The sequence below is a fragment of the Heterodontus francisci genome, chromosome 1, assembly GCF_036365525.1.
Source record: "Heterodontus francisci isolate sHetFra1 chromosome 1, sHetFra1.hap1, whole genome shotgun sequence".
Classification (NCBI taxonomy): Eukaryota; Metazoa; Chordata; class Chondrichthyes; order Heterodontiformes; family Heterodontidae; genus Heterodontus; species Heterodontus francisci.
The window spans coordinates 128,915,293-128,942,020 of record NC_090371.1 but is presented as its reverse complement, the minus strand read 5'-3'; the positions used below and the strand labels follow the sequence as shown (position 1 = coordinate 128,942,020).

At 44.4% G+C, this 26,728-nt stretch overlaps 1 protein-coding gene across 1 annotated transcript in view; it reads left to right on the top strand.

The window, feature by feature from the left end:
- The window catches only part of gabrb1 (gamma-aminobutyric acid type A receptor subunit beta1), a 458,334-nt gene that overhangs the window by 380,493 nt on the left and 51,113 nt on the right, over positions 1–26,728 (top strand). Inside the window, exon 6 of the mRNA XM_068058329.1 lies at positions 20,590–20,727. Coding sequence (XP_067914430.1) covers positions 20,590–20,727 — 138 coding nt within the window. The remainder of the gene's footprint in view (positions 1–20,589; positions 20,728–26,728) is intronic.

The following is a 26,728-nucleotide window of genomic DNA, read 5'->3' as shown; positions in this document are numbered from 1 at the left end:
CCTGGATGAAGGCCGCGAATCCCCGAGGTAAGTTTTTTATACTTACCGGTCCGGAACTCCGCCCACCAAGTCTTCTCACTGGATGAAGGCCGCGAATCCCCGAGGTAAGTTTTTTATACTTACCGGTCCGGAACTCCGCCCTCCGAGTCTTCTCCCTGGATGAAGGCCGCGAATCCCCGAGGTAAGTTTTTTATACTTCCCGGTCCGGAACTCCGCCCACCGAGTCTTCTCCCTGGATGAAGGCCGCGAATCCCCGAGGTAAGCTTTTTATACTTACCGGTCCGGAACTCCGCCCTCCGAGTCTTCTCCCTTGATGAAGGCCGCGAAACCCCGAGGTAAGTTTTTTATACTTACCGGTCTGGAACTCCGCCCTCCGAGTCTTCTCCCTGGATGAAGGCTGCGAATCCCCGAGGTAAGTTTTTTATACTTACCGGTCCGGAACTCCGCCCTCCGAGTCTTCGCCCTGGATGTAGGCCGTGAATCCCCGAGGTAAGTTTTTTATACTTACCGGTCTGGAACTCCGCCCTCCGAGTCTTCTCCCTGGATGAAGGCCGCGAATCCCCGAGGTAAGTTTTTTATACTTACCGGTCTGGAACTCCGCCCTCCGAGTCTTCTCCCTGGATGAAGGCTGCGAATCCCCGAGGTAAGTTTTTTATACTTACCGGTCCGGAACTCCGCCCTCCGAGTCTTCGCCCTGGATGTAGGCCGTGAATCCCCGAGGTAAGTTTTTTATACTTACCGGTCTGGAACTCCGCCCTCCGAGTCTTCTCCCTGGATGAAGGCCGCGAATCCCCGAGGTAAGTTTTTTATACTTACCGGTCCGGAACTCCGCCCTCCGAGACTTCTCCCTGCACAAGTGATTACCAGCTGGAATTTGAGGCAACTACAGTTTCCTCACACATAAATCAGATAACCCTTTACCTTCTTATTTCTGGAGGATGTAATCTAAGTGTACCCACTCCCTTATTCTTTCATCTGGGTACTTTTTGAAAGGTGAAGTATCACTGAATTTTCTCAAAGGCCTGTATATCCCTATTTCAGTGGGGTGCCCAAAACAGAAACAATGATCCAAATAAGATCTGTGTAACTGCAGTATTATTTCCTTGATTTTGTTATTTCTTGGTGAAAATAAGTAATTAATTTGAAGGTAGAGGTTTGGTTTAGAAGGGACATTTTGAGATTGGTTGGCAGTAATCATGGGGGATTTTAATCTGCATGTAGACTGGAAAAATCAGATGGGCAAAGGTAGCCTAGATGAGGAGTTCATAGAATGTTTTTGGGATAGTTTCTGAACAGCACATTCTGGAGCTAACCAGAGAGCAGGCTATACTAGACCTGGTATTGTGCAAATGAGATAGGATTAATTGATGACCTCATAGTGAAGGTGCCTCTTGGCAGCAGCGATCATAATATGATTGAAGTTTACATTCAGTTTGAGGGAGAGAAGAGTGGGTCTAAAACTAGTATTTTAAACTTAAATAAGGGCAATTATGAAGGCATGAAAGCAGCGTTAGCTAATGTGAACTGGCAAATTAGGTTAAGGAATAGGTCAATAGAGATGCAGTGGCAGACATTTAAGGGGATATTTCAGAATACACAGAATAGATACATTGCAACAAGACCCACCATCCGTGGTTAACTAAAAATGTTACAGTATCAAACTTAAAGAAAAAGCATATGATTGCAATGATGGATGGCAGGTCAGAAGATTGGACAGAATATAAAAAAACAGCAATGAATGACTAAAAGATTAATAAGGAGGGGAAACTGGTTAGAAATATAAAAACAGATAGTAAGAGTTTCTTAGATATTTAAAAAAGAAAAGAGTTAACAAAGTGAACGTTGGTCATATAGAAAGTGAGTCTGGGGCATTCATAATGGAAAGTAAGGAGATGGCAGATGAACTGAACAGGTATTTTGCATTGGTCTTCACTGTAGAGGATATAAGTAACATCCCAGAAATAGCTGTAAATCGGGAAATGGAAGGGACGGAGGAACTCAAGAAAATTACAATCACCAGGGAAGTGATACTGAGCAAATTGTTGGAGCTGCAGTCTGACAAGTCCCTTGTTCCTGATGGACTTCATCCTGGGGTCTTAAAAAAAGTGGCTAGTGAGATAGTTGATGCGTTGGTTTTAATTTTCCAAAATTCCCTAGATTCAGGGAAGGTTCTATTAGACTGGAAAATGGTGAATGTAACTCCTTTATTCAAAAAAGGAGGGAGACTGAAAGCAGGAAACTACAGGTCAGTTAGCTTAACGTCTGTCATAGGGAAAATGTTGGAAGTTATTATTAAAGATATTGTGGCAGGACACTTAGAAAAGTTTAAGGAAATCAGGCAGAGTCAACATGGTTTTGTGAAAGGGAAATCATGTTTAACCAATTTATTGGAGTTCTCTGAAGAAGTAAAATGTGCTGTGGATAAAGGGGAACCAGTGGATGTACTGTACTTAGATTTCTATGTTTGATAACATACCACATCAAAGGTTATTGCGGAAAATAAAAGCTCATGGTGTAGGGGGAAACATATTGGCATGGATAGAAGATTGGCTAGCTAACAGGAAACAGAGAGTAGGCATAAATGGGTCATTTTCTAGTTGGCAAGATTTAATGAGTAGTGTGCCACAGGGATCTGTGCTGGGGCCTCAACGTTTTACAATTTATATAAATGACTTGGATGAAGGGTATGGTTGCTAAATTTTCTGATGTCACAAAGATAGGAGGAAAGTAAGTTGTGAAGAGGACATAAAGAAGCTACAAAGTGATATAGATAGGTTCAGTGAACGGGCAAAGATCTGGCAAATGGAGTATAATGTGAGAAAATGTGAAATTGTCCATTTTGGCAGGAAGAATAAAAAGGAAGCATATTATCTAAATGGTGAGAGATTGCAGAGCTCCAAGATGTAAAGGGATCTGGGTGTCCTAGTACATGAATCGCAAAAGGTTTGTATGCAGATACAGCACGTAATTAGCAAAGCAAATAGAATGTTATTGTTTATTGCGAGGGGAATTGAATGCAAAAGTAGGGAGGTTATGCTTCAGTTGTACAGGGCATTGGTGAGACCACATCTGAAGTACTGTGTACAGTATTGGTCTCCTTATTTAAGGAAAGATGTAAATGCGTTGGAAGCAATTCAGAGAACGTTTACTAGACTAATATCTGGAATGGGTGGGTTGTCTTATGAGGTAAGGTTTTACCGGCTAAGCTTGTATCTGCTGGAGTTCAGAACAGTAAAAAGTGACTTGATTGAAACATATAAAATCCTGAGGGGTCTTGACAGGATGGATGTGGCAAGGATGTTTTCTCTTGTGGGAGAACTTAGAACTGGAGTCATTGTATAAAAATAAAGCAGAGATGAGGAGAATGTTTTTCTCCAGAGGGTCATGAGTCTTTGGAACTCTCTTCCTCAAAAGGCTGTGGAAGCAGAGTCTTTAAATATTTTTAAGGCAGAGCTAGATAGATTTTTGATCAGCAAGGGGGTGAAAGATTATCTGGGGGTAGGCAGGAATGTGGAGTTGAGGTTACAATCAGATCAGCCATGATCTTGCTGAATGGCTGAGCAGGCACGAGGGGCCGAGTGGCCTATACCTGCTCCTAACATGTATGTTTGTATGTGACAAGTTCTGTCCCAAGAAGATTAGTGATGGGCTCAAGCTTTTCATACTATATATGAATTCACTTAGATTTTGAAATAGAGAGAAGCTTATCCAAATTTGCAGGCAACACTAAACTCAGTTGAGAATATTATCTCTTCTACGTCTTAAAATTTTGCATTCAATCTCTATTCCAAGTTTTGAGTTGATAATATAGGTTGATACTTCATTGGGGTACTGAGGGAGGGTTCATCTTTAGGAGTTATGGGGATTAGGGGATGAGACATTGAACAAAGTGTTTTCCAGGAGTGCCGACCAACATTTCTCCCTCAACCAATATCTACAAGCAACCTGATTAACTTGTCACTCATTTTGTAGGAATTTTATTCTGCCCTTGGAGGTAGGCTTGGAGGTGGGAGGGAAAACAAAATGGCAGGGGTTGTCAACCCCAACAATGCCCAGGCCCACTGCCATTTTGTCCAGGGCAGGGAAGGCCAAGGATTGCCTTTCTGCATCAGACCAATTGAGGTCCTTAAGTGACAAATTCATGGCCACTAAAACTCCTCTTCCTGCCTCCACCTCAGTTTTATTGAAGACGGAGGGGCCCACTGCCACAGGGAGACAATGTTAGGTAAAGCCTGGTCACCACCAAGCAAGGTCGAGGGGGAAATCCCTTCACTGGGGGCAATCTAGAGCCCGTGAAAGGCACCCTCCCAGCAGTGATTGCTGCCCCTCGTGGACCCACCTGCACCCCCTCCAGCAGAGATCACCTCCTGCATTACCGGCAGTGGTCAATGCTCCCACTGGCGCTGCCGGAACTGCAGAGCTATCGGCCTTCAGTTTGGCTGGCAGCACTGGAGGCGGGAGCTCATCCCTTAAAAGGACACCATCCCCGACGGTGGGTAGTTAACTGCCTGCCCGCCATCGAATGGCTTTGGGGGTGTGACGGAGGGCCGAGCTGCAGCTGGGACCCACTACTGGCAAAGAGGTTTATGACTGCTACTTTATCAATGCTGTGCACAGCTCTTAATTTGCATAAATCAGTGCTTCCTGGTGCACTGAGAACACAGAGCAGCTAAGGGTTGGTTTAAGTGGGAGAGAAATGGTTGCAGAAAATACATATGACAGAACAGCTCTATTTAATGAAACAGCTTTAATTGTAACTGGAGCAGCTCCTTCAAAGAAGGACGGTCCATTCTGCAGTTACAGGTCACTCTTCAATGAAGAGCAGCACTGGACTAGCCCGGATGGAGATACGGAAGTAGTCAATCGTATCACACATGTATGACAAATATGGAGCAGGTGAGCAAAATATTTTCTAGTCTCAGACGGGCAAGATAAGTTTCTGCACACACAACGCACAATTTCAAAATGCTGCCTTATAATGTATCTTAATAGCACTACAGCTTAGGTTTGGGCAGCACAGAAGAAGAATACATAGCACCCTGGCAGCTGTTCATATAGTTTCCACATACACAAGCATGTCCATGTTTTGCCAGGACACTGTGTATTGCCATTATGACAATGTGTTTGCTCTCTGCCCCAATACATGGGGCACAAAATAAGCAAGCACACTGCCAACAAAAGATACCTACATGCTGCATATTACCAGACTCACATAACATGGCTGCTGGTCTGAGCATCAGGATGACTGCTATCTCTCACAGAATCACAGAATCGTTACAGTGCAGAAGGAGGCCATTCGGCCCATCATGTCTGCACTGGTTCTCCAAAAGAGCAATTCCCTCAGTTCCATTCCCCCACCTTCTCCCCATAATCCTGCACATTCTTCCTTTTCATATAACTGTCTAATTCCATTTTGAATGCTTCAATTGTACCTGCCTCCACCACACTCTCAGGCAGAGCATTCCAGACCTTAACCACTCACTGAGTGAAAATGTTTTTCCTCATGTCACTTTTGCTTCTCTTACCAAATACTTTAAATCTGTGCCCTCTCGTTCTCGATCCTTTCACGAGTGGGAACAGTTTCTCTCTATCTATTCTGTCCAGACCCCTCATGATTTTGAATACCTCTATCAAATCACCTCTCAGCCTTCTCTTCAAGGAAAACAATCCTAACTTCTCCAATTTATCTTCATAACTGAAATTTTGCATCCCTGGAACCATTCTCGTGAATCTTTTCTGTACTCTCTCCAATGCCCTCACGTCTTTCCTGAAGTGCGGTTCCCATAACTGGACGCAATACTCCAGCTGAGGCCAAACTAGTGTCTTAGACAAGATTCTTCTTTCAGATATATTCAAATTCTTCTTTCCAATATGTTTGTTTCTCTATCTGTTTGCAGGAATAGACTGAGTATAACAGGCAACAGCACATGCAGATTAGAGGAGGCATCAGCTATGACTTCTGATTCCTCACAAGCGGATTCTGAAAAAGAAGACAATAGAATCGGTGAGGGAGAGGCCTGAGGCCTCTCCCATATATATGGCAAGTACCTTCTTTTCTTTTTCATTCTTTATTACTCACTCCCTCACATACAGATATGTACTGCAGCATTGCAGCATAACGCACTGAAACATCTTGCCAAGAAAATTCTGTTTCAAAGGTTGTCGTTCTGTTACTATTCTCAAATATGTCTTCTGCTTCTGTAGGTTGCCAAGAAGAGGAGATGGCAGAACTCAAAATGCAGCCTCATTTCAGCACTTTATAATACGGTATATCACCCACTGCTACAAGCACCATCACAAATACATTTACTCCAGGAAGATCAGTTAGTAAATTACAGGAGAGGGCTCTTGGTGAAGCTCAAATCAAGAATGAGGAGCACCAGTACAGGTGGAAGAGCCAAGACCTGTTGGTTGGAAGCCCAGTTCGAAAGCTTCACCAGCAGCAGAGCCCAAGAATTCGGACCACACAAGCCCTGGTTCTGCTCCTCACTCTGTTGTGACATCATTTTTGGAGGCATAACTGGCAGGGATCCTGGCTCCCCAAGAAATAGACTTCAATTAACTGATGGGGCCCACGCAAAACTGGCCATTTTGAATCCCACCCTTGACCATGTCCATCGTCAGCCACACTTCTGGGATGTTGTAAATAATAGTAATCTCACTGGTTACGTAGGCCTTCAACTCCAGTACATTCCCTAAAATTCCATTGGCCATTTCTACTGGTTTCCCACCATAACTCCCATGGGAGACTGGTGAAACACACATGAAAATGGCAAAAATGATTCAAAGCAGCTGTTTGCACTGTCTCCTTTACGGTTCTGCTGTTTTCCTTCCAAATTTACAGCAGAAAACCAAGAGGACCCATACAGAATTTCAGGGCTAGTATTCCTAATGTTGCTGGCATTTATATGAAAACATTTATACCTATGCCTCAAACATTCCTTTTGCTTGATTATCTGCTACTGGTGTCATTAATTTCTTCTTTTGGTCTCTTTAGTTTGCTTCAGAGTTTGTCAAATTTGTAAAATCTATGGCCGGGATTTTACCAGCAGCAAAAAAGTCCTAACATTGGGGCCTAAAGTGGGTGGCATGGCCGCCTGGGTGGGAAATGGTGGGGTGGGACGCGCAAGTGGAAGCACAATATTGTCGGGCCCCTCCAATTAAGGCTGACAGGCGAGGGAGCCGGCCAGTTAGGAGGCCCAGGCAGGACGAAGGCTAGTGCCATCTTTAAAAGGCAGCCAGCAGTACTTTTAAATGCAGCAGCCCTAGAGGGAGCAGCATGGGAGCCCTGGGAACTGCAGGAATTGTAACATGACAGAAAACAGATCATGAGTGGTGCCCAGGTTCACTGATGCTTCCCTGGAGGTGCTCCTCCAGGCTGCACAGGCCTGAAAGGAAGTCATGTTCTCTCGGGACGAGAGAAGGAGTCTGGCTCGTCAGACCAAGCAGGCATGGATGGAAATAGCAGAGGAGTTGAGCAGCCATGGGATGGTCCGACATACATGGCTGCAGTGTTAAATCAATGACCTGATGCATGCTGGCAAAGTGAGTGCAGTGCACAATATTAAGCTAACAGCCTTAAATGTGACTAAGGATGAATATGAAATTGAAGAAGTGGGTGCCCACCAGTTAGCAGCAATGCCCGGGCATCAGCATTGGCTGTCAGATACATGTTAGCCTCTCTGTGGAAGACAGGGATCAGGCAGAGTTAACTCCTGCACAGCCAGTACTGAATGGCCACATGCAGAAGGCATCCCTGTAGCACCATGATGGACAGTTAGACTGTCACCAACATAGGCTGAGTGCGTGTCTATGGTGGTCAAGTGATAATGGAAATTTATCTGCTTGCAGGAGAAGAAACCTCACAATGTGAGAAAAAAATCAAGAACTGGAGGTAGCGTGCCATACATGACGATCCTCACGCCAATAGAAGAGGCATTGGAGCTGGGAGGCATGGAGGCAGAGCAGGCAATCACAATAGACCCTCTAGTGAGCACAAGGCAAAATGCTCATGAGTACACCACTGGTTACATAGAGCTCCAGTTGATGAGTAGTCAGACGGACATGTTGGAAAGTGCACTGTTCTCTCTCTCACAAGCCATGGACAAGAGCATCCAGCTACACAGCCTGTGGGACAGTTTTCCACCTCTGAGGAAGAGGTGGAAGAGGAGACCTCAGAGGATGCACCATCACATCATTTCTCCACACCCACCACCAGCACAGATACCCTCACATTGGTGGGTAGTCACGCATGAGTAGCAATGGGATCACAATCTGGTGAGCAGAGCTCAGATGTGCCCAAGCAGCTGACAGAGGCAATGACAGTTGAGGCCACTCGCACTCGGAGGACTGTGGGAGGGCCCAGAGATGCTCAGCTTCAGGCTGATAAAACATGCCTCTGGAGTCATCAACAATAAAAGAGATGCTTCTGTACCTGTGCAGGAGGCTCCTCATGCCTGGGCCCTCAAGGCCTCGGGAAACCAGAGGATGATCACCACCGCCATCCAAAGCTACAGAGCAGAAAGGTCAGCAGCCTGCTTCCACGTCAGCTGGCAGCACAGGGGGAGCACCCACAAGCACGTGAGAAAGTTCACCTAGCTGCATTTGGGTTTTGCAGAATTATATGTAATTAGATGTCACCTTGCTGTTTATTTGTCTTTAATGAATTCTGAAATGATGCACCACAGAAAGAATCCTTTACTTAAACACTACTGGGCCATTAACAGTTCAGTGGCTCTTGCAAAGGGTGAGATGAGAAGGACCACACTGACTGAGGATAATGCATTTCCCATGCCATTGCCTCATGTGATAACAGGACCAGGGTGTTGGTAAAGGCATTTAAGGAGATAGGTGGGAAATTTATTTAATTGAATGGGTGTGTAAGGAAGGCTCATGAGAGTGTCTGTATTCATAGGTCACAAGCCTCCCATTACATGTACCTCATTGCACTTCACCTGCAATCTCTCGGGCAGTGGGGGGGGGGGGGCGTCTTCATCATCTTGCGCTTGGTCACCATCCTCCTCCATATCCTCATCCTCGGAAGAGGCATCGTGCTCCAGGGTGTCCTCATTGTTCGATGGTTCTCCCCTCTGTAGCGCCAGGTTGTGCTCAAGTGATTTATGACTTTTACCCCTTATAGGGGCTAAACCAAATCAGGAGTACATCGCTATGAATCTCCTTTAATCAAGTTCAAACAAGACAAGTTCTCATAGATACTTATTTGGGTCCAAAGAATTGTACTAGCTTTCCCTCAAAGAAAGAAAACCAACAGAAAATATTACCAACTTTCAGATAGCCTATTTTTAATAATTATTGTTAAGTCATAAATATCTCAGATATTATAAGGGTCAGGGAACCCTCTTCTATACATAGCTCTCCACCTAAAGAGACACCGAGAGGGGGTTCTTTGTAGTTGTATACAGAATGCTACATGAGACGATTTATTAACTTTCATGGATGTATTAAAGTATTTAACATGCAATACACTTCTTAAGTGGATACATATATCACAATATCAAACATTACTAAAAGATGTAACACATAATCTTATTTCTAACATAGAATCCAAAAGTTAAACATTGCTAATGTTACAGCAAAAATATCTTAAAATATCCAGAATATCCATCAAAATTTAAAGTAAACTTTTTACCTTAAATTCCCCTTAGTCGAGAAGCATTGATTGAGGAATTCAACACTTCTAATCGTTGCTTCAAAACCTCTCATGTTTAACCTGTTTCTGAAGTGTCATCTGACTTTTAACATTTAGATGTGACCTTCCTGTGTGTGTTTATCCTGCTTTTAAAATCCATATCTTTAATTACCATTTCCACTTAATGTTTTACTGAACTTCCTTTGCTGTTGAAGTTGTGAGCATTTATCTGGTCAAAATGTTTATAATTGTGTTTACTTAACCTCTCTTGTTCCTGTGAGTCCATTTCATTTATTCTTCCATTATCTATAATTGCCCTTTCCATGGCACCCCAAAGCAACCTCTGGAGCCGACCTGTCTGCACAAACCAATTAAGTTTATTGCTACCTCTTACTGACAGGATATTTTAATTTTTGTGTTTGTCTTCCAAGCCCCTCACAACAGAGACACAAATGGATTTCTCAACTGTTTCTGGTTCATAGCAGGGAGCTTGAAATATTTTAACTCTACCTTCTCAAAGGGGAATTTCAGCAAGTCCTGAAAACTGACCATTTATTCAATCTTTAATTCTAAAAGGGATATTTTAACTATTTCTAAATTCTACCTAATTAAGCCTATTATACCTATATTCCATCACAGTGCAATGCACAGCACAGCACAATGATACACAAAATCCTTGATGGGGCATATTGAAGGGCTCCGCTACATCTATCAAGGCATCTGAACCACATCTTCAGAAATCCAATGTCCTGCTCGATGATCGCTCGTGCTGTGCTGAGGCAGCTGTTGTATCATTCCTTTACATCTGTGCTTGGGTTCCACACAGGTGTAAGTATCCACGTCTTCAGTGGGTAGCCCTTGACATCCAGTATCCATCCTTGAAGGCACACGAAAAGGTCGGGCACCTGAGCCTGCCTTAGTATGTAGGTGTCATGACAGCTTTTCGGGGACCTTGCACACGCCTGAAGGATCCATTTACAGTGGTCGTAGACCAGTTGTATGTTGAGTGAGTGGAAGTCCTTCCTGTCAATGATGGCTGCTGCCTGCTCTGTGGTAGCTTTGATGGCCACATGTGTGCAGTTGATGACAGCCTGCATCTGGGGAAATGCAGCAATAGCCCAGAATCATATGACTGGATCAATGCAAAACCGCACATATTGCTTGGCACTCTTGAACATGACATTGGTGATCACCTTGATGCAGCGATGAGCTGCAGACAGGGAGATCCAACAAATATTTCCAGAAGATCCTGGGAATGATCTTGAGTCTTTTCAGCATCTCGGTGACCTTTAGCACCACAAGCAATGGGTGTCCACCATTTCCCATTGGGCTCAGAACCTCCTCCATCATGGCACAATTCGGTAACTGCCTCCCTTGGGAGGCACTGTCTTCGACAACACTGCTACTCCAACATTTGCAGGAAGCAGACCCTCAGTAGACCCTTTCTGGTGGGTAGAGTTTTCTGTGCACAAGAAGCTGGTCGCATGCGCCTCTTCGCCCTCTTTGTCCATGCCCCCCTCTAGCCTTATGATCCTGGTGCCCCTTTGGGTGCTGCAGCCCTGCTCCCGGTGGCTCCAGCTCTCTCCCTCCCTGATGCTCTTTCTCAATGGAGGTCTCAAAGCCTGAATGAATGAGGCCCATAGCAAATTACTGTACTCACTTCTCCAGGCTTCCCACTCCCCTTACTCTCTATATGCAAATGCCAAGTCAGATAGGACACTCAACCAGAATGCCTCCGCTGTACTAGCCAAGTTTAGCTTGCCTCCAGATTGTTACTGCCGCTGTTCATTCAGTATCACACACCTCACCAAGCCACGTTACTTCTTGCAATGGCTGCTGACTGCAGCCAAGACTAAGCTTATGCTGAGTTTCCACCTCCTTTTAGCTGGTGAGGCTCTGATACTCTGTTGCTTTCATGCACCCCTTGCAAAATTCCAGTCTATCTTTCCACACCATTTTCCTAGCTACAATTGATCTAATTTTCTCCTCCCTAATTTGTCTCTCGCACGAGAACTATTATTTCTGGCTGGTTACTGCCCTACCAGTAATTATTTTCCAGCAATTGTGTTAGTGTTCCTTATCTTGGCACCTGGGAGGCAACACACCACACTGCATTGCAGGCTCTCCATTTCCCTAAAAGCACAACATCTCACTACTATTATATACCTCTCCTCATAGATGGTGCGCCTCTGTTGTCAGTGGGTAATCTCTTACTCTACCTTGCTAGAGCGTTACTTGCCCTGTGTTTCTATACTTGTCCCCATCATAGGCGTCAAGAATTATATACAAATCCAGACCCTTTATTGGTTTCTCCTCTCTCCTGTTTCCCCTGCAGTGGTTACCAATGTCTTTCTCTTTGCTTCACTATTCCTCTCTATATGTAAGTGTTCTCCAGATACCTTAGATTGTAACCAGATAGTCTGTGAGCAGCACAACACGTTGATATTTCATGCACATGTATTCTTCCGGATTACTTAGCTGATCTAGGAGATCCCCCATCATGCATACTGCTTGCATCATAGGAGGAAGAAAAGATGTGAGGAAAATAACTTAATTCGTGAGTTAAGTCCAGCAGGGACAGTTAGGTTGATGAAAACTCAAATTTCCACTGAGCACCAAACTTGCTCCAGGGAGGTGGGCCTATTCTTCTGCTTATTTCCATTATGTTGAATCTGCAGTTTGGGATGTTCCCAGACTACACTAGAAATTCTGCCCATGCCACCATGATAAGTAAGCTCAGTGAGACCTCCATTTCCAGAGAGCAAGTATAGATTTGCGGAACACCTCCGCTCAGTCCGCAAGCAGGACCCTGAGCTTCCGGTTGCTTGCCATTTCAACACTCCCCCCTGCTCTCACGCTCACATCTCTGTCCTGGGATTGCTGCAGTGTTCCAGTGAACATCAACGCAAGCTCGAGGAACAGCATCTCATCTACCGATTAGGCACACTACAGCCTGCTGGACTGAACATTGAGTTCAATAATTTCAGAGCATGACAGCCCCCCATTTTACTTTCATTTTTAGTTGTTTTTTGATTTTTCTTTTTTTCTTTTTTACAACCTTTTTTTGCATTTATTTCATTTCATCTTAGTTTGTTCAGTTTGCTTACCCACTGTTTTTTTTCATGTTTGCACTTGCTGCTGTTCAATATTCAGTCCGTTAATACCTTTTCTGTACTAACGCTTTGTCATTCAACACACTATTAACACATTGTTTGCCTTTACTCCATGACCTTTTGGTCAGTTATGTGGCCTTGTCCAATCTACACCTTCTCCTTTGTTATCTCTTGCCCCACCCCCACCTCACTTGCTTATAACCGCTGACATTTTTAATATTTGTCAGTTCCGAAGAAGGGTCACTGACCTGAAACGTTAACTTTGCTTCTCTTTCCACAGATGCTGCCAGACCTGCTGAGTGGTTCCAGCATTTCTTGGTTTTATTTAAATATAGATTGTTATCTGGCCATAGTGAAGCCTCCAACACAGAAGAATTTTTTTTATCAATCCCAGTGAAATCAATTACTCATGTGGCCCTCTAGCTTACTAGGGAAGTTTTAAAAATGTTATAGTTACCTTTGGCTTTGTCCAAATCAAGGCATTGCGCTCTCCCTCTCAGATTGGCAACCACTCTGATTTGAATAGGTGCCTCTGTTGCCAACCCCCAATATGAGACTGGATCAGAGCAGGGTAAAAGTGAAAGATAGAAATTCCACCCTGTCACACTTCCACCAGTGTAATAACAGCACCAGAATTTTTACCATCATTAGCCTATCTCCTGATCCTATCATTTTTATTCCCCTATCCACTTCTGACAATGAAAGGCATACTTGCTTATTCTAGTTACGTCCTATTGCAATTTTCTGCTACCTTATTCACAATTCACTATGGGTTTAAAGATATAATATTTGCTGTCTGTGGTGCAATAGTAACATGGATAACAACAGGCTAATTTTCTGCTATTTGTTCTTGAGATGTGGACAAAGTGGACAAGGCTACATCAATTGCCTATTCACAGTTGCCCGGAACACCTGATAATGGACAATTTCCTTGAACCTCTGCAGTCTTTCTGCTCATTGTGCTCCCACAATGCTGTTAGATGGGGAATTCCAGATGTTAGCCAATGACGATGGATTGAAAATCGGTTAACGGACAGAAAACAGGGAGTAGGAATAAACGGGTCATTCTCAAGTTGGCAGACTGTGACTAGTGGGGTACTGCAAGGTACTACTGTCCCCAGCTATTCACAATCTATATCAATTATTTGGATACGGGGACCAAATGTAATATTGCCAAATTTGTTGATGACAAAAAACTAGGTGGGAATGTGAGTTGTGAGGAGGATGCAAAGAGGCTTCAGGGGGATTTGGACAGGCTAATTAAGTGGGCAAGGACATGGAAGATGGAATATAATGCGGAAAAATGTGAAGTTATCCACTTTGGTAGGAAAAACAGAAATTTAGTGTATTTCTTAAATGGTGAGAGATTGGGAAGTGTTGATGTCCAAAGGGAGCTGGGTGTCCTTGTTCATCAGTCACTGAAAGCTAACATGCAGGTGCAGCAAGCAATTAGGAAGGTAAACGGTATGTTGGCTTTTATTGCAAGAGGATTTGAGTACAGGAGTAAAGAGGTTTTGCTGCAATTGTATAGAGCCTTGGCGAGACTGCACCCTGAGTATTGTGTACAGTTTTGGTCTCCTTACCTAAGGAAGGATATACTTATCATAGAGGAAGTGCAACGCAGGTTCACCAGACTGATCCCTGGGATGGCGGGATTGTCCTATGAGGAGAGATTGAAGAAACTGGGCCTGTATTCTCTCGAGTTTAGAAAAATGAGAAGTGATCTCATTGAAGCATACAAAAGTCTTCCAGGTCTCGACAGGGTTGATGCAAGAAGGATGTTTGCCCTGGCTGGGGAGTCTAGAACCAGGGGACACAGTCTCAGAATAAGGGACAGGCCATTTAGGACTGAGATGAAGAGGAATTTCTTCACTCAGAGGGTGGCGAATCTTTGGAATTCTCTTCTCCAGAGGGCTGTGGAGGCTCAGTCATTGATATGTTCAAGACAACAGTCAATAGATTTTGAGATATTAAAGGTATCAAGGGATATGGAGATAGTCCAGGAAAATGGCATTGAGGTAGAAGCTCAGCCATGATCTGGCAGAATGGCAGAGCAGGCTTGGGGGCAAGATGGCTACTCCTTCTTCTATTTCCCATGTTCTTATGTAAGGAGATGGCAATAAATGACCAAGTCAGAATAGTGTGTGACTTGGGCGGGAATGCGAAAGTGATGGTGTTCCCACAACATTGCTCTCTTCTTCTTCTTGGTGGCAGGGAAGGGAGGTGCTGTCAAAACAATCTTGGTGTATTGCTGCAGTGCACCCTGTAGATGGTACACACTGCAGCCGTGGTACAATGATGATGGAGGGTCTGGATATTGACCCATTGGTAGGGTTGCTAATCAAACAAACCTCTCTGTCCTGAATGAATTGGACCTTCTTGAGTGTTGTTGTGGCTACACCCATCCAGACGAACGGTGAATATTCCATCACTCTCCTGACTTGAGCCTTGTGAATGGTGGACAGGCTATGAGGGGTCAGGAGATGAGCCACATATCATAGCCTATGTCCTGCTTTATAGAAACATGTGATTGGACCAATTCAGCTTCTCTGTAATGGTAGCCTCCAGATGATAGCGGTGTCATTACATGTCAAGGGGAGATGACTGTGTTTTCTCTCGTTCAACATGGTTATCATCTACTGCTTATGTGCTGCAAAAGTTATCTGCCATTTGTGAGTTCAAGTATGGATGTTATCCAAGACTTGAAGCAGCCAAGCCAGCCTAGACCATTATTAGAGGAGTTGTGAATATAGCTGAACATTGAGGAATCACCGACAAACAGCCCTCTTCCTGACCACATGAAGGAGGAAAGAGGAGGGCAAGGACTGAGAAGTGGGGGTACCCTGAGAACAGCCCCAACTATCTGCTTTTTTTCCATCTTCTCTTTCAGGGTCCACCTACACTTCCTTGCTAGCCAAGAGTGGGAGAGTATTTGGCTGCATGCCAGTGTGGCATTCAGCCACCAAGAAGATGCTTTGTTCCATCCTCTGTAAACTGGCAGCCAGAGTGTGCAGACCATTGGACTGAATCAATATGCACTCAGTGGCCTGCTGCATCTGATTCTCCATGAGGTTAGCTGCTCTTTCAATGGAGCTGGTCATCAGTGCAAATACCTGAGACATCATGACACTCATTCTTGAGATGGACTCCTCCATTCTCCATGCAAGGGTGTGCAGTGCCTCTGGAAATGCCCACAGATGCACACACATTTCCCGTTGCTGCTCCACAAGTTCCCTTTTTGTTGATGACCCCCGTGGCTCAATGTATATGTCCAGCTGAGCAGGGTTTGGGGCATTCTCCACTGCTGTCCCTATCTCCAGCGCCTGTTTCTGTTCACGTGTGATGTACTCCTCACCATGTGCCACCCTCACTATCTGAGAATCTGGTTTGTGTACCTGCACTGGTGGAGAGTGAGCAAGAGTCAAATGACAGTGTTTCCTCAGAGTGTTTAACTCCTCTGTGGACACCTCAGGCACCTTCCTCATCTCCTCCCTTGGCAACATCAATGCACTTGTGGGAGATGGAAGACATGAGTTAGTGCTGAACGTGGGTGAAATAGAGTTCAAAGTTAGCATAGTACAGATCATGACATTTCATGCCTTAGTAACATCTAATCAACATATGTGACAGTTAAGTTCCTACTGGCAGTGTTTCAACTAATGTTGACACCAGGTCTCTGGGCCACCTCCAACTCTGCATCACCAACGCCAATTCCTTGTGCCACCCTGCCAATCGCAAGTGTTTCTTCCTCCACAATCAGGGTGGCTATGGCTGCAGCTCCACTCCCAGTTCTCTGCCTCTCCTTGGAGTTGTCGGCTCTCTGCTCCTGCAGTGAGAAAAGGCAAAGAATTAGGAGTGTGAGAAGTAAACTGATTGCTGAGGATGGACACAGAACATTTAATTCTTTCATGGGATGTGGGCGTCACTGGTAAGGTGAGAATTTGTTGCCCATCCCTAATTGCCCTTGACAACAGAGTGTCATGCTAGGGCAGTAAAGAGTCAACCACATTGCTGTGGGTCTGGAGTCACATGTAGGCCCTACTGGGTAAAGACGACAGATTTCCTTCCCTAAAGGACATTAGTGAACCAGATGGGTTTTTATGACATGATACCTTCATGGCACCATTACTGAGACTAGCTTTCAATTCCAGATTTTATTAATTCGTTGAATTTATGAATTAATTAAATTTAAATTCCACCAGCTGCTGTGGTGGGATTTGAACCTGTGTCCCCAGGAAATTAGCCTAGGCTTCTGGATTACTAGTCCAGTGACATTACCACTATGCCACCATCTCCTCTTTGAGGAGGGTAAAAGTGAGGAATGGGTGCAAGAGGGGAATAGGATGAAGGTGAGTGTGAATGTTGTCTGTTGAGGTGAAGATTTGAGAAGGAAATGGAGAGAAAGGAATGGGTGTGACAGCATGGTGTATTGGCTGGAGGAGTGTTGTGTAGGAGAATGCTGGAAGTGAGAGAGTGTTGGCTCCCAGGTGAGAATTGTAGGACACTCACCTTGCTGGACCTCACAAGGTCATTAAACCTTTCGCGGCACTGGATCCAGGCCCTGGACACCACACTCCTGCTGCTCACCATCTCTGCTACTTGCAGTCAGGCTGGCTCGCCTCCTCCTCCCATCCTCAGTGAATAGAATTTCTTTTCTAGCCCTGACTGCGTCCATCATGACCTCCAGGGACGAGGGTTGGGGGGCAGGTGGGCGGCAGCATTCCCACGTCTTGCTTCTATCCTGCAGCAGTTTACTCCTTCCTACTGGTATGTTCAAAGCTTTACTCAGTGCTTCCATTGTGAATCCCTTTAAACAGAGATCCCTCATTGCATGTTTAGGCACATCATCACACCCAACCTCCCTAATTGGTCAGGCAACCTGGATGTGGGATGGTAGTAATTTGTCTCAGTTAAATTAGTCAAACAGGTTCTCTACCCCACAAATGGTCCAGCTGTTTTGGCAGGGACTAAGTCCGGAATATTCCACCCACTATTTCTTTGGAGGTGCCACTGATTTCCCACAGATGTTATGACAGGGATATCAGGAGAAAGCCCATAGTGACCCTGCGACCAAACAGAAAATGAAAGTAATGGCACGTCTGGGTTCACAGAGTTCCACATCATTTAGGATTCAGCACTGCTGAAGACCAACACTCAGGTATACAAATTTTAAGTTGCCAATTTTAAAGGTAAAGGGAACAGTTAAAACAGCTGACTTAGGGAAACTATTATTTGACAGTCTTGGTTCACCACTAGCACTCTTGCTGGAGTCACAAGTTTGTGTGTTTAAACCCCAATCCAGGGACTTGTGCACATAATTTGCAGTATGGAGGGAGCACTGTACTATTGGAGGCACCATCCCTTGGATGAGATGTTAACTCGAGGCCCCGTCTGTCCTTTTAAGTGGAAGTAAAACATACCATGGCACTATATGAGGAAACATGTTCTCCCAGTGTCCTGCCCCACATTTATCCCTCAACCAACATTGCTAAAACAGATTATCTGGTCATTTATGTCTGTGCTGTTTGTGAGACCTTGCTGTGTACAAATTAGCTGCTGTGTTTGGCTACGTTACGATAATGACCACACTTCAAAAGTATTTCATTGGCTGTGAAGTGCTTCAAGACATGTGAAAGGTGCTATATAAATGTACATTCTCTATGCCAATCCCTCAAAGAAAGCCTCAAGGGCTTTCTGAAAAAAAACATAGATCAAATACTAGGATTCGTAATTGTAGACTGAAAAAGCACCACCCTATGTGGTTCAAAAAGATACTCAGAAATGTAATAAGAAAGAAAAAGGAGCTTCAAAAAAGATTGCAAGAAAAAGTCAGAGCCCTGCAGTCAACATTATTGAAATCTGTGGAAGTATGTTAAATGGGTGACCAAAGAGACAAAAATGGAATTGGAGATAAGTATAACTACAGATAATGAAAATGAAAATAACAGCAAGAAATTGTAGACTGTTCATCACATAATAAGGACCAAATGTTTGCTTACCATTCAGTCTCGCTGACAGAAAGCATGTCTAGACTAGCCAAGCAACTTGGCATCAATTGCCTCAGAGATCCAAACTGAACAAAATTACCTCAGCACAAAACTATTAGCAAGACATCAGAAAGAAACTAAGTTGGTGCTGAGGCTGAGTGGATAAACCTATGCAAGACTGGATGTCAGTTGGATGCCAGACAGCTGCAATGATCGTTCAGTGTCCTGTGCTTGTAAGGAAGCAGCTGCCCACAATTTTTTTCTCCCCAGGCCATCTGCAGGCCCAGATGGAGCTAACTCCTTGCTGCGCCGTGTGCCTACAAATTTTGGAGGAAGTGGGAGCGCAGCTGTAGGCATCTCATGCCTGCACCTGTGCACTCAGTTTCTGAGATTGAGGCTTCTAGTCCTGGATACTGGAAATCATCCTGTGGGGAAGGAGTACAAAATAAAAATTAATATATGCTCCCAAAACTTCAGCCTGCCCTTGTGACACCCGGTTGGCAGGGATCTAACAGCAGGCCATAGTGCCAAATGTGGATAGGTGCCCCTCTGCTGGATCCTTGTGAAAATTAAGCATTTTGTGGGACCCTCAGGAAATCTCAGGATAGTACAATGGGGTGAAGATCTGATGTAATGTGTCTCCATCCTTTTTCCCTCTGTTCTAAACTGTGAAATGCCTATTCCCCAAGCATGAAACAATGAAAACTCTACCCTACTGTGTGGCCAGATTGCAGCTGATAATGTGGGTTTGCTCATGGAAAGAAACAAGGATTGGTTTAATAACATTGATATGGAGATGCCCACAGTTCTCTATGCAGACACACTGGCTAATCGCAGCTTCAATTTCAGTGTTCAAGAAATCACATCATAAGGACTTGTACTGACTGTTCAACACAAGGTGTAGCAAAACCAGTGGTGGGATAGAAAGCACAAGAAATTCAATTATATACTGATCCATAGAATACACAAAACTGCCGCAATGCTCAGAACGAAGTTTACCAATGAGGAAGCAGCATTGATACAAAAAGCGAAATACCGAAGACACTGGAAATCTGAAATAAAAACAGAAAATATTGGAAATACTCAGCAGGTCAGGCACATCTGTGGAAAGAAAAAGAGAGTTAAGTGTTTCAGGTTGATGATCTTTCATCAGACCCAGAAAATGTGATAGATGTAATGGTTTTAAGCAAGTACAGAGGCAAGGAAAGGAGAGAGGAGGAAAGAACAAAAGGGAAGGTCTGTAATAGGGTAATTACAAAGTTCAAGCAGTCTAAACCAATGGCATTTCCACTGCAACAAGCATTACAGCAAATACAGAGTGTTGGCTGCAGGAGGGTGAGTCATCAAGGCTTGTAAATCTTTATTAAATCCAGTACAGTAAGATTCTTCCATAAATTGTCACGATATGGTATTTAAACTAGTGTATTCCCAGAAGTGTCACTATGCTATAAATTAGTTTAGGTCATGATGGAAAGAATTTCATTTTGCTTCACTCAAGTGCAACTGGTGAGTGCCTTCTGCTGGTTACCTTAAAGTCTGCACAGACAAGATTTTGATAAGAGTGCTTGTACCATCACTAACCACAGTTTAAGTAGGAGGACTGCTGATGAGCACACAGCAATCCTGTAAATGGCCACATTAATTAGGAAGGGTTAACCTCTTGAAATATGAAGCAAGACTGCAATACTGTTGGTAGCTTTCATTTCGCTGTTACTCTGATATGTTTGAAAAGTGAGGTCTTCATTTATCGAAGCACCGACAAAGCACTTGGACAATCTTTCCGCTGTGCTAAAGGAGTTTTAATTCCTTACCGAGAGTTATTCTTTCCTTTATTTTATAGATGGGTACACAACAGATGACATTGAATTTCAGTGGACAGGTGGTAACTATGCAGTCACAGGAGTAGAGAAAATTGAACTGCCACAGTTTTCCATTGTCGAGTACAAGCTGGTTTCAAAGAGAGCAGTTTTTGCCACAGGTAAGCCATTCGACGGGAAATAGAGGCTATATCAATCATTTATGTTGTTGAGCGCCATGTGTTCTTTAATGATAGTTAAAGACACAGAAGGATAGAAAGTGCTTTGCACTATGCCCATTTCTCAGGCTTAGAATGAGTACAAAGCACAAGAATTTACCAGTCGGATAGCCTGCGCCCAATCCGCAGTTGTTGGTCTCACTCCCAAATTGTGGGGGTAATGTTTTAGGTGTTCCTACTGGGGCCTAAATCAAGCGTTGGTCTCCTTGATTAGGTAAATTTGAGGCCTAATTCCTATTAATGAACCCTTTGAGAAATCAGTCCATGATGAGAAAGTTTCAGGCTTGCCCCGCTTGGGATTCTTCAACAAACAGCAACTAAAAGTAAATGTTGAATGCTTTTTAAAAATAAAGTTTTGTGGAGTTAGGAGCGAGAGGAATGCTTCCCACTCCACCAAACACAACAGTCCTGACAATCGACCCCCCTTGCTTCATTTTCCAAGCCACCCCCATACTCAGAAATTACTTGAGGGCCATTGCCAGAGGCTCAAAATTCATTTTTCTTGTGGGGCGTGTTTCCTATGGAAGCAAAACAGCAGCGCTAAATGAAGCATTACAAAATTCCCATTTTTTTTTGTTAAAACTTGGAATCTATATTTTTAAACTGAAGAGGCTGACCTTTGGGTGTTTTTTTGAAAGGGAGATCAACAAAAGTTGAACGAGTAAACAAGCTTTTACTGGAAAGCAGGTGATTTCAAGTAAACACCACAGGGGATTGACTTAAGAGCAATTCTTTGTTGTGACAATACAGAATTTATGACGAGTATGAGACTTGCTTGGAAAAGTTTATGAACTGTTAAAAAGATACTGGTTTTTGGACCAAAAGCAGGCAATTGGAAGACAATATGGACCTGCCAGGAGAACAGAAGAAAACCAACAAGTACTACCTCGCTTTGAAGAATCTCTGCTCTTGAAAAGCAAAAGCTTCTATAAAATGGTACTGTTGCCTCATGCATTTTTGAAGAAACCCTGAATATTTTCAGAAACCTTGCATCTTCAAATGAACTTTGCATCAAATGTGTGTGAGAACTGAACCTGCTGCTGCACACCTGATAGAAGATACAGGAAATCTCCCAGAAATAGAGATCCAAGGGATATGGGGAAATGAGGAATTGAAGGAAATTAGTATTAGTAAGAAGGTTGTATTAGAGAAATTAATGGGGATGAAGGCTGATCAGTCCCCAGAAGCTGATATTCTACATCCCAGGGTGTTGAAAGAGGTAGCTATGGAGATAGTGGATGCATTGGTGATCCTTCCTTCCTTTTGGCCTCCTTGTCTTGAGAGACAATGAGTAAGCGCCTAGAGGCAGTCAGTGGTTTGTGGAACAGCGCCTGGAGTGCTATAAAGGCCAATTCTAGAGTGACAGACTTTTCCACAGGCGCTGCAGGTAAAGTTGGTTGACAGGACTATTTCACAGTTGGCTCTCTCCTTACACTGCTGTCTCTTTTCCTGCCAACTGCTGAGTCTCTTTGACTTGCCTGTCTTCAGCCCCGCGTTTATAGCTGTCCACCAGCCTGGCGATCGCTGGCAACTAGATCCCACGACTTGTAGTCAATGTCACAGGACTTCATGTCGCGTTTGCAAACATCAGTCCTGTCACCTGATGCCAAGGATTCTCCAGAGACAGCGAAGATGGAATGTGTTGAGACGTCGCTCTTGGCTGACATACGTTGTTAAGGCCGTGTTGCCGTAGAGCAAGGTACTGAGGATACAGGCTTGAAACACTTGGACTTTTGTGTTCCGTGTCAGTGCGTCATTTTCCCACACCGTCTTGGCCAGTCTGTACATAGCAGCGGACACCTTTCCCATGTGCTTGTTGATTTCTGCATCGAGATACAGGTTGCTGGTAATAGTTGAGCCCAGGTAGGTGAACTCTTGAACCACATCCAGAGTGTGGTCACCGATGTTGATGGATGGAGCATTTCTGACGTCCTGTCCCATGATGTTCGTTTTCTTGAAACTGATATTAGGCTAAATTGTTGAAGGCAGCTGCAAGCCTGTCGATGAGTCTCTGCAGACACTCTTCCGTGTGGGATGTTAATTCAGCAAAGAGGAGTTCCCTGATGAGGACTTTCCGTACTTTGGTCTTCGCTCTAAGATGGGCAAGGTTGAACAACCTGCCATCTGATCTTGTGTGGAGGAATATTCCTTCTTCTGAAGATTTAAACGCATGAGAGAGCAGCAGTGAGAAGAAGATCTCAAACAGTGTGGGTGCAAGAACACAGCCCTGCTTCACGCCACTCAAGATGGGAACGGAATCTGATGATGCACCGTTATGCTGAATTGTGCCTTTCATATTGTCATGGAACAAGGTGATGATGCTTAGTAGTTTTGGTACCAGACATGGATAAGCTGGACGAACAGCCAACAAAATCGGAGCTCAGTAACACCATTGATTCTCTAGCCAGCGGAAAAGCCCCTGGAAAGGACGGCATTACCCCTGAAATAACCAAGTGTGCCAAGCCTGCTATACTCTCAGCACTCCATGAACTGTTTTGCCTGTGCTGGGATGAGGGAGCAAAAGCACAGGACATGCGCGATGCCAATATCATCACCCTCCATAAGAACAAGGGTGACCACGGTGACTGCAACAATTACCGTGGAATCTCCCTGCTTAGCACAATAGGGAAAGCCTTCGCTCGAGTCATTTTAAACAGACTGCAGAAGCTGGATGAGCGTGTCTACCCTGAGGCACAGTGTGGCTTTCGAGCAGAGAGATCCACTATTGACATGCTGTTCTCCCTTCACCAGCTACAGGAGAAATGCCATGAACAACGGATGCCCCTCTACGCCGCCTTCATAGATCTCACCAAAGCCTTTGACCTCGACAGCAGACTTGGTCTCTTCAGACTACTAGCAAAGATTAGATGTCCATCAAAGTTACTAAGCATCATCACCTCATTCCATGACAATATGAAAGGCACAATTCAGCATAACAGTGCATTGGTGATCATCTTCCAAAATTCTATAGATTCTGGAGCGATTCCTGCAGATTGGAAGGTCGCAAATGTCACCCCATTTTTTAAGAAGGGAGTGAGACAGAAAACAGGGAACTACAGACCTGTTAGCCTTACATCAGTCATTGGGAAAATGCTAGAATCTATTCTGAAGGATGTGATAAATGGACACTTGGATAATAATGATCTGATTGGGCATCGTAAGCATGGATTTATGGATGGGAAATCAGGGTTGGCGAACCTGTTGGAGTTTTTTTGAGGGTGTTATTAACAGAATTGATAAAGGGGAGTTGGTGGACGTGGTATACCTGGATTTTCAGAAGGCTTTTGATAAAGTCCCCCATAGGAGGTCGGTTAGCAAAATTAAAGCACATGGGATAGGAGGTAATATACTGGCATGGATTAAGGATTAATTAACAGGCAGAAAGCAGAGAGTAGGAATAAACAGGTCATTCTCGCGTTGGCAGGCTGTGACTAGTGGGGTACCGCAGGGATAAGCGCTTGGGCCCCAGCTGTTCACAATATATATCAATGATTTGGATGTGGGGACCAAATGTAGTATTTCCAAGTTTGCAGATGACACAAAACTAGGTGGGAATGTGTGTTGTGAGGAAGATGCAAAGCGGCTTCAAGGAAATTTGGACAGACTTAGTGAGTGGGCAAGAATGTGGCAGATGGAATATAATGTGGAAAAATGTAAGGCTATCCACTTTGGTAGGAGGAATAGATGTGCAGAGTATTTCTTAAATGGTAAGAGAGTAGAAAGTGTAAATGTACAAAGGGACCTGGGTATCCTCATCAATAAGTCACTGAAAACTAATATGCAGGTGCAGCAAGCAATTAAAAAGGCCCTTGGCATGTTAGCCTTTATCGCAAGAGGATTTGAGTCCATGAGTAGTGAAGTATTGCTTCAATTGTATAAAACCTTGGTTAGACCGTACACGGAGTAGTGTGTGCAGTTTCCTTACCTTAGGAAGGAAATTATTGCCATAGAGGGAGTTCACCAGACTTGTTCCCGAGATGGCGGGACTGTCCTATGAAGAGAGATTGGGGAAACTGAGCCTGTATTCTCTAGAGTTTCAAAGAATGAGAGGTGATCTCATCAAAACCTACAAAATACTTAAAGGGATAGACAGGGTAGATGCAGCTCAGATGTTTCCCCTGGTTGGGGAGTCTAGAACCAGGGGCAAAATAAGGGGGAAGCCACTTAGGACAGAGATGAGAAGGAATTTCTTTACTCAGAGAGTTATGAATCTTCAGAATTCTCTACCCCAGAGGGCTGTGGAAACTCAGTCATTGAGTATGTTTAAAGCAGAGATTGACAGATTTCTAAATACAAATGATATCGGGGACATGAGGATAGTGTGAGAAAAAGGCATTGAAGTGGATGATCAACCATGATCGCATTGAATGATGGGGCAGGCTCGATGGGCTGAATGGCCGACTCCTGCTCATGTGTTCCTTTGTTCCTATGTGAAGCCTTCTGCAGTTGAGTTTCTTTGAACACCGACCCAAAATAGACTGTTCATCAACCTCGCCTGGAAAGACGACTAGTGGCCACTAACTTAAAATAAAAGCAGAATACTGCGGATGCTGGAAATCTGAAACAAAAACAAGAAATGCTGGATTCACTCAGCAGGTCTGGCAGCATCTGTGGAAAGAGAAGCAGAGTTAACGTTTCGGGTCAGTGACCCTTCTTCAGAACTGACAAATATTAGAAAAGTCACAGATTATAAACAAGTGAGGTGGGGGTTGGGCAAGAGATAACAAAGGAGAAGGTGCAGATTGGACCAGGCCACATAGCTGACCAAAAGGTCACGGAGCAAAGGCAAACAATATGTTAATGGTGTGTTGAAAGACAAAGCATTAGTACAGATTAGGTGTGAATATACTGAATATTGAACAGCAGCAAGTGCAAACCTGAAGAAAAACAACCTGAAAAAAACAGTGGGTAAGCAAACTGAACAAACTAAGATGAAATGAAATAAATGCAAAAAAAAAAATTGTAAAAAATGTAAAAAGGAATGTAAAAAAAAGAAAAAATAACTAAAAATGACTAAAAATGAAAGTAAAGTGGGGGGCTGTCATGCTCTGAAATTATTGAACTCAATGTTCAGTCCGGCAGGCTGTAGTGTGCCTAATCGGTAGATGAGATGCTGTTCCTCGAGCTTGCGTTGATGTTCACTGGAACACTGCAGCAATCCCAGGACAGAGATGTGAGCATGAGAGCAGGGGGGAGTGTTGAAATGGCAAGCAACCGGAAGCTCAGGGTCCTGCTTGCGGACTGAGCGGAGATTGTTCCGCAAAGCGGTCACCCAGTCTGCGCTTGGTCTCCCCAATGTAGAGGAGACCACACTGTGAGCAGCGAATACAGTATACTACATTGAAAGAAGTACAAGTAAATCGCTGCTTCACCTGAAAGGAGTGTTTGGGTCCTGGGATAGTGAGGAGAGAGGAGGTAAATGGGCAGGTATTACACCTCCTGCGATTGCAAGGGAAGGTGCCCTGGGACGGGGACGAGGTGGTGGGGGTAATGGAGGAGTGGACCAGGGTGTCGCGGAGGGAACGATCCCTTCGGAATGCTGACAGGGGAAGGGAGGGGAAGATGCGACTGGTAGTGGTATCACGCTGGAGGTGGCGAAAATGGCGGAGGATGATCCTTTGGATATGGAGGCTGGTGGGATGAAAAGTGAGGACAAGGGGAACCCTGTCACGGTTCTGGGAGGGAGGGGAAGGGGTGAGGGTAGAGGTGCGGGGAATGGGTCGGACACGGTTGAGGGCCCTGTCAACCACAGTGGGGGGAAATCCTCGGTTGAGGAAAAAGGTCATATCAGAAGCACCGTCATGGAAGGTAGCATCATCAGAGCAGATGCGTCGGAGACGGAGAAACTGGGAGAATGGAATGGAGTCCTTACAGGAGGTAGGGTGTGAAGAAGTGTAGTCGAGGTAGCTGTGGGAGTCAGTGGGCTTATAATGGATATTGGCAG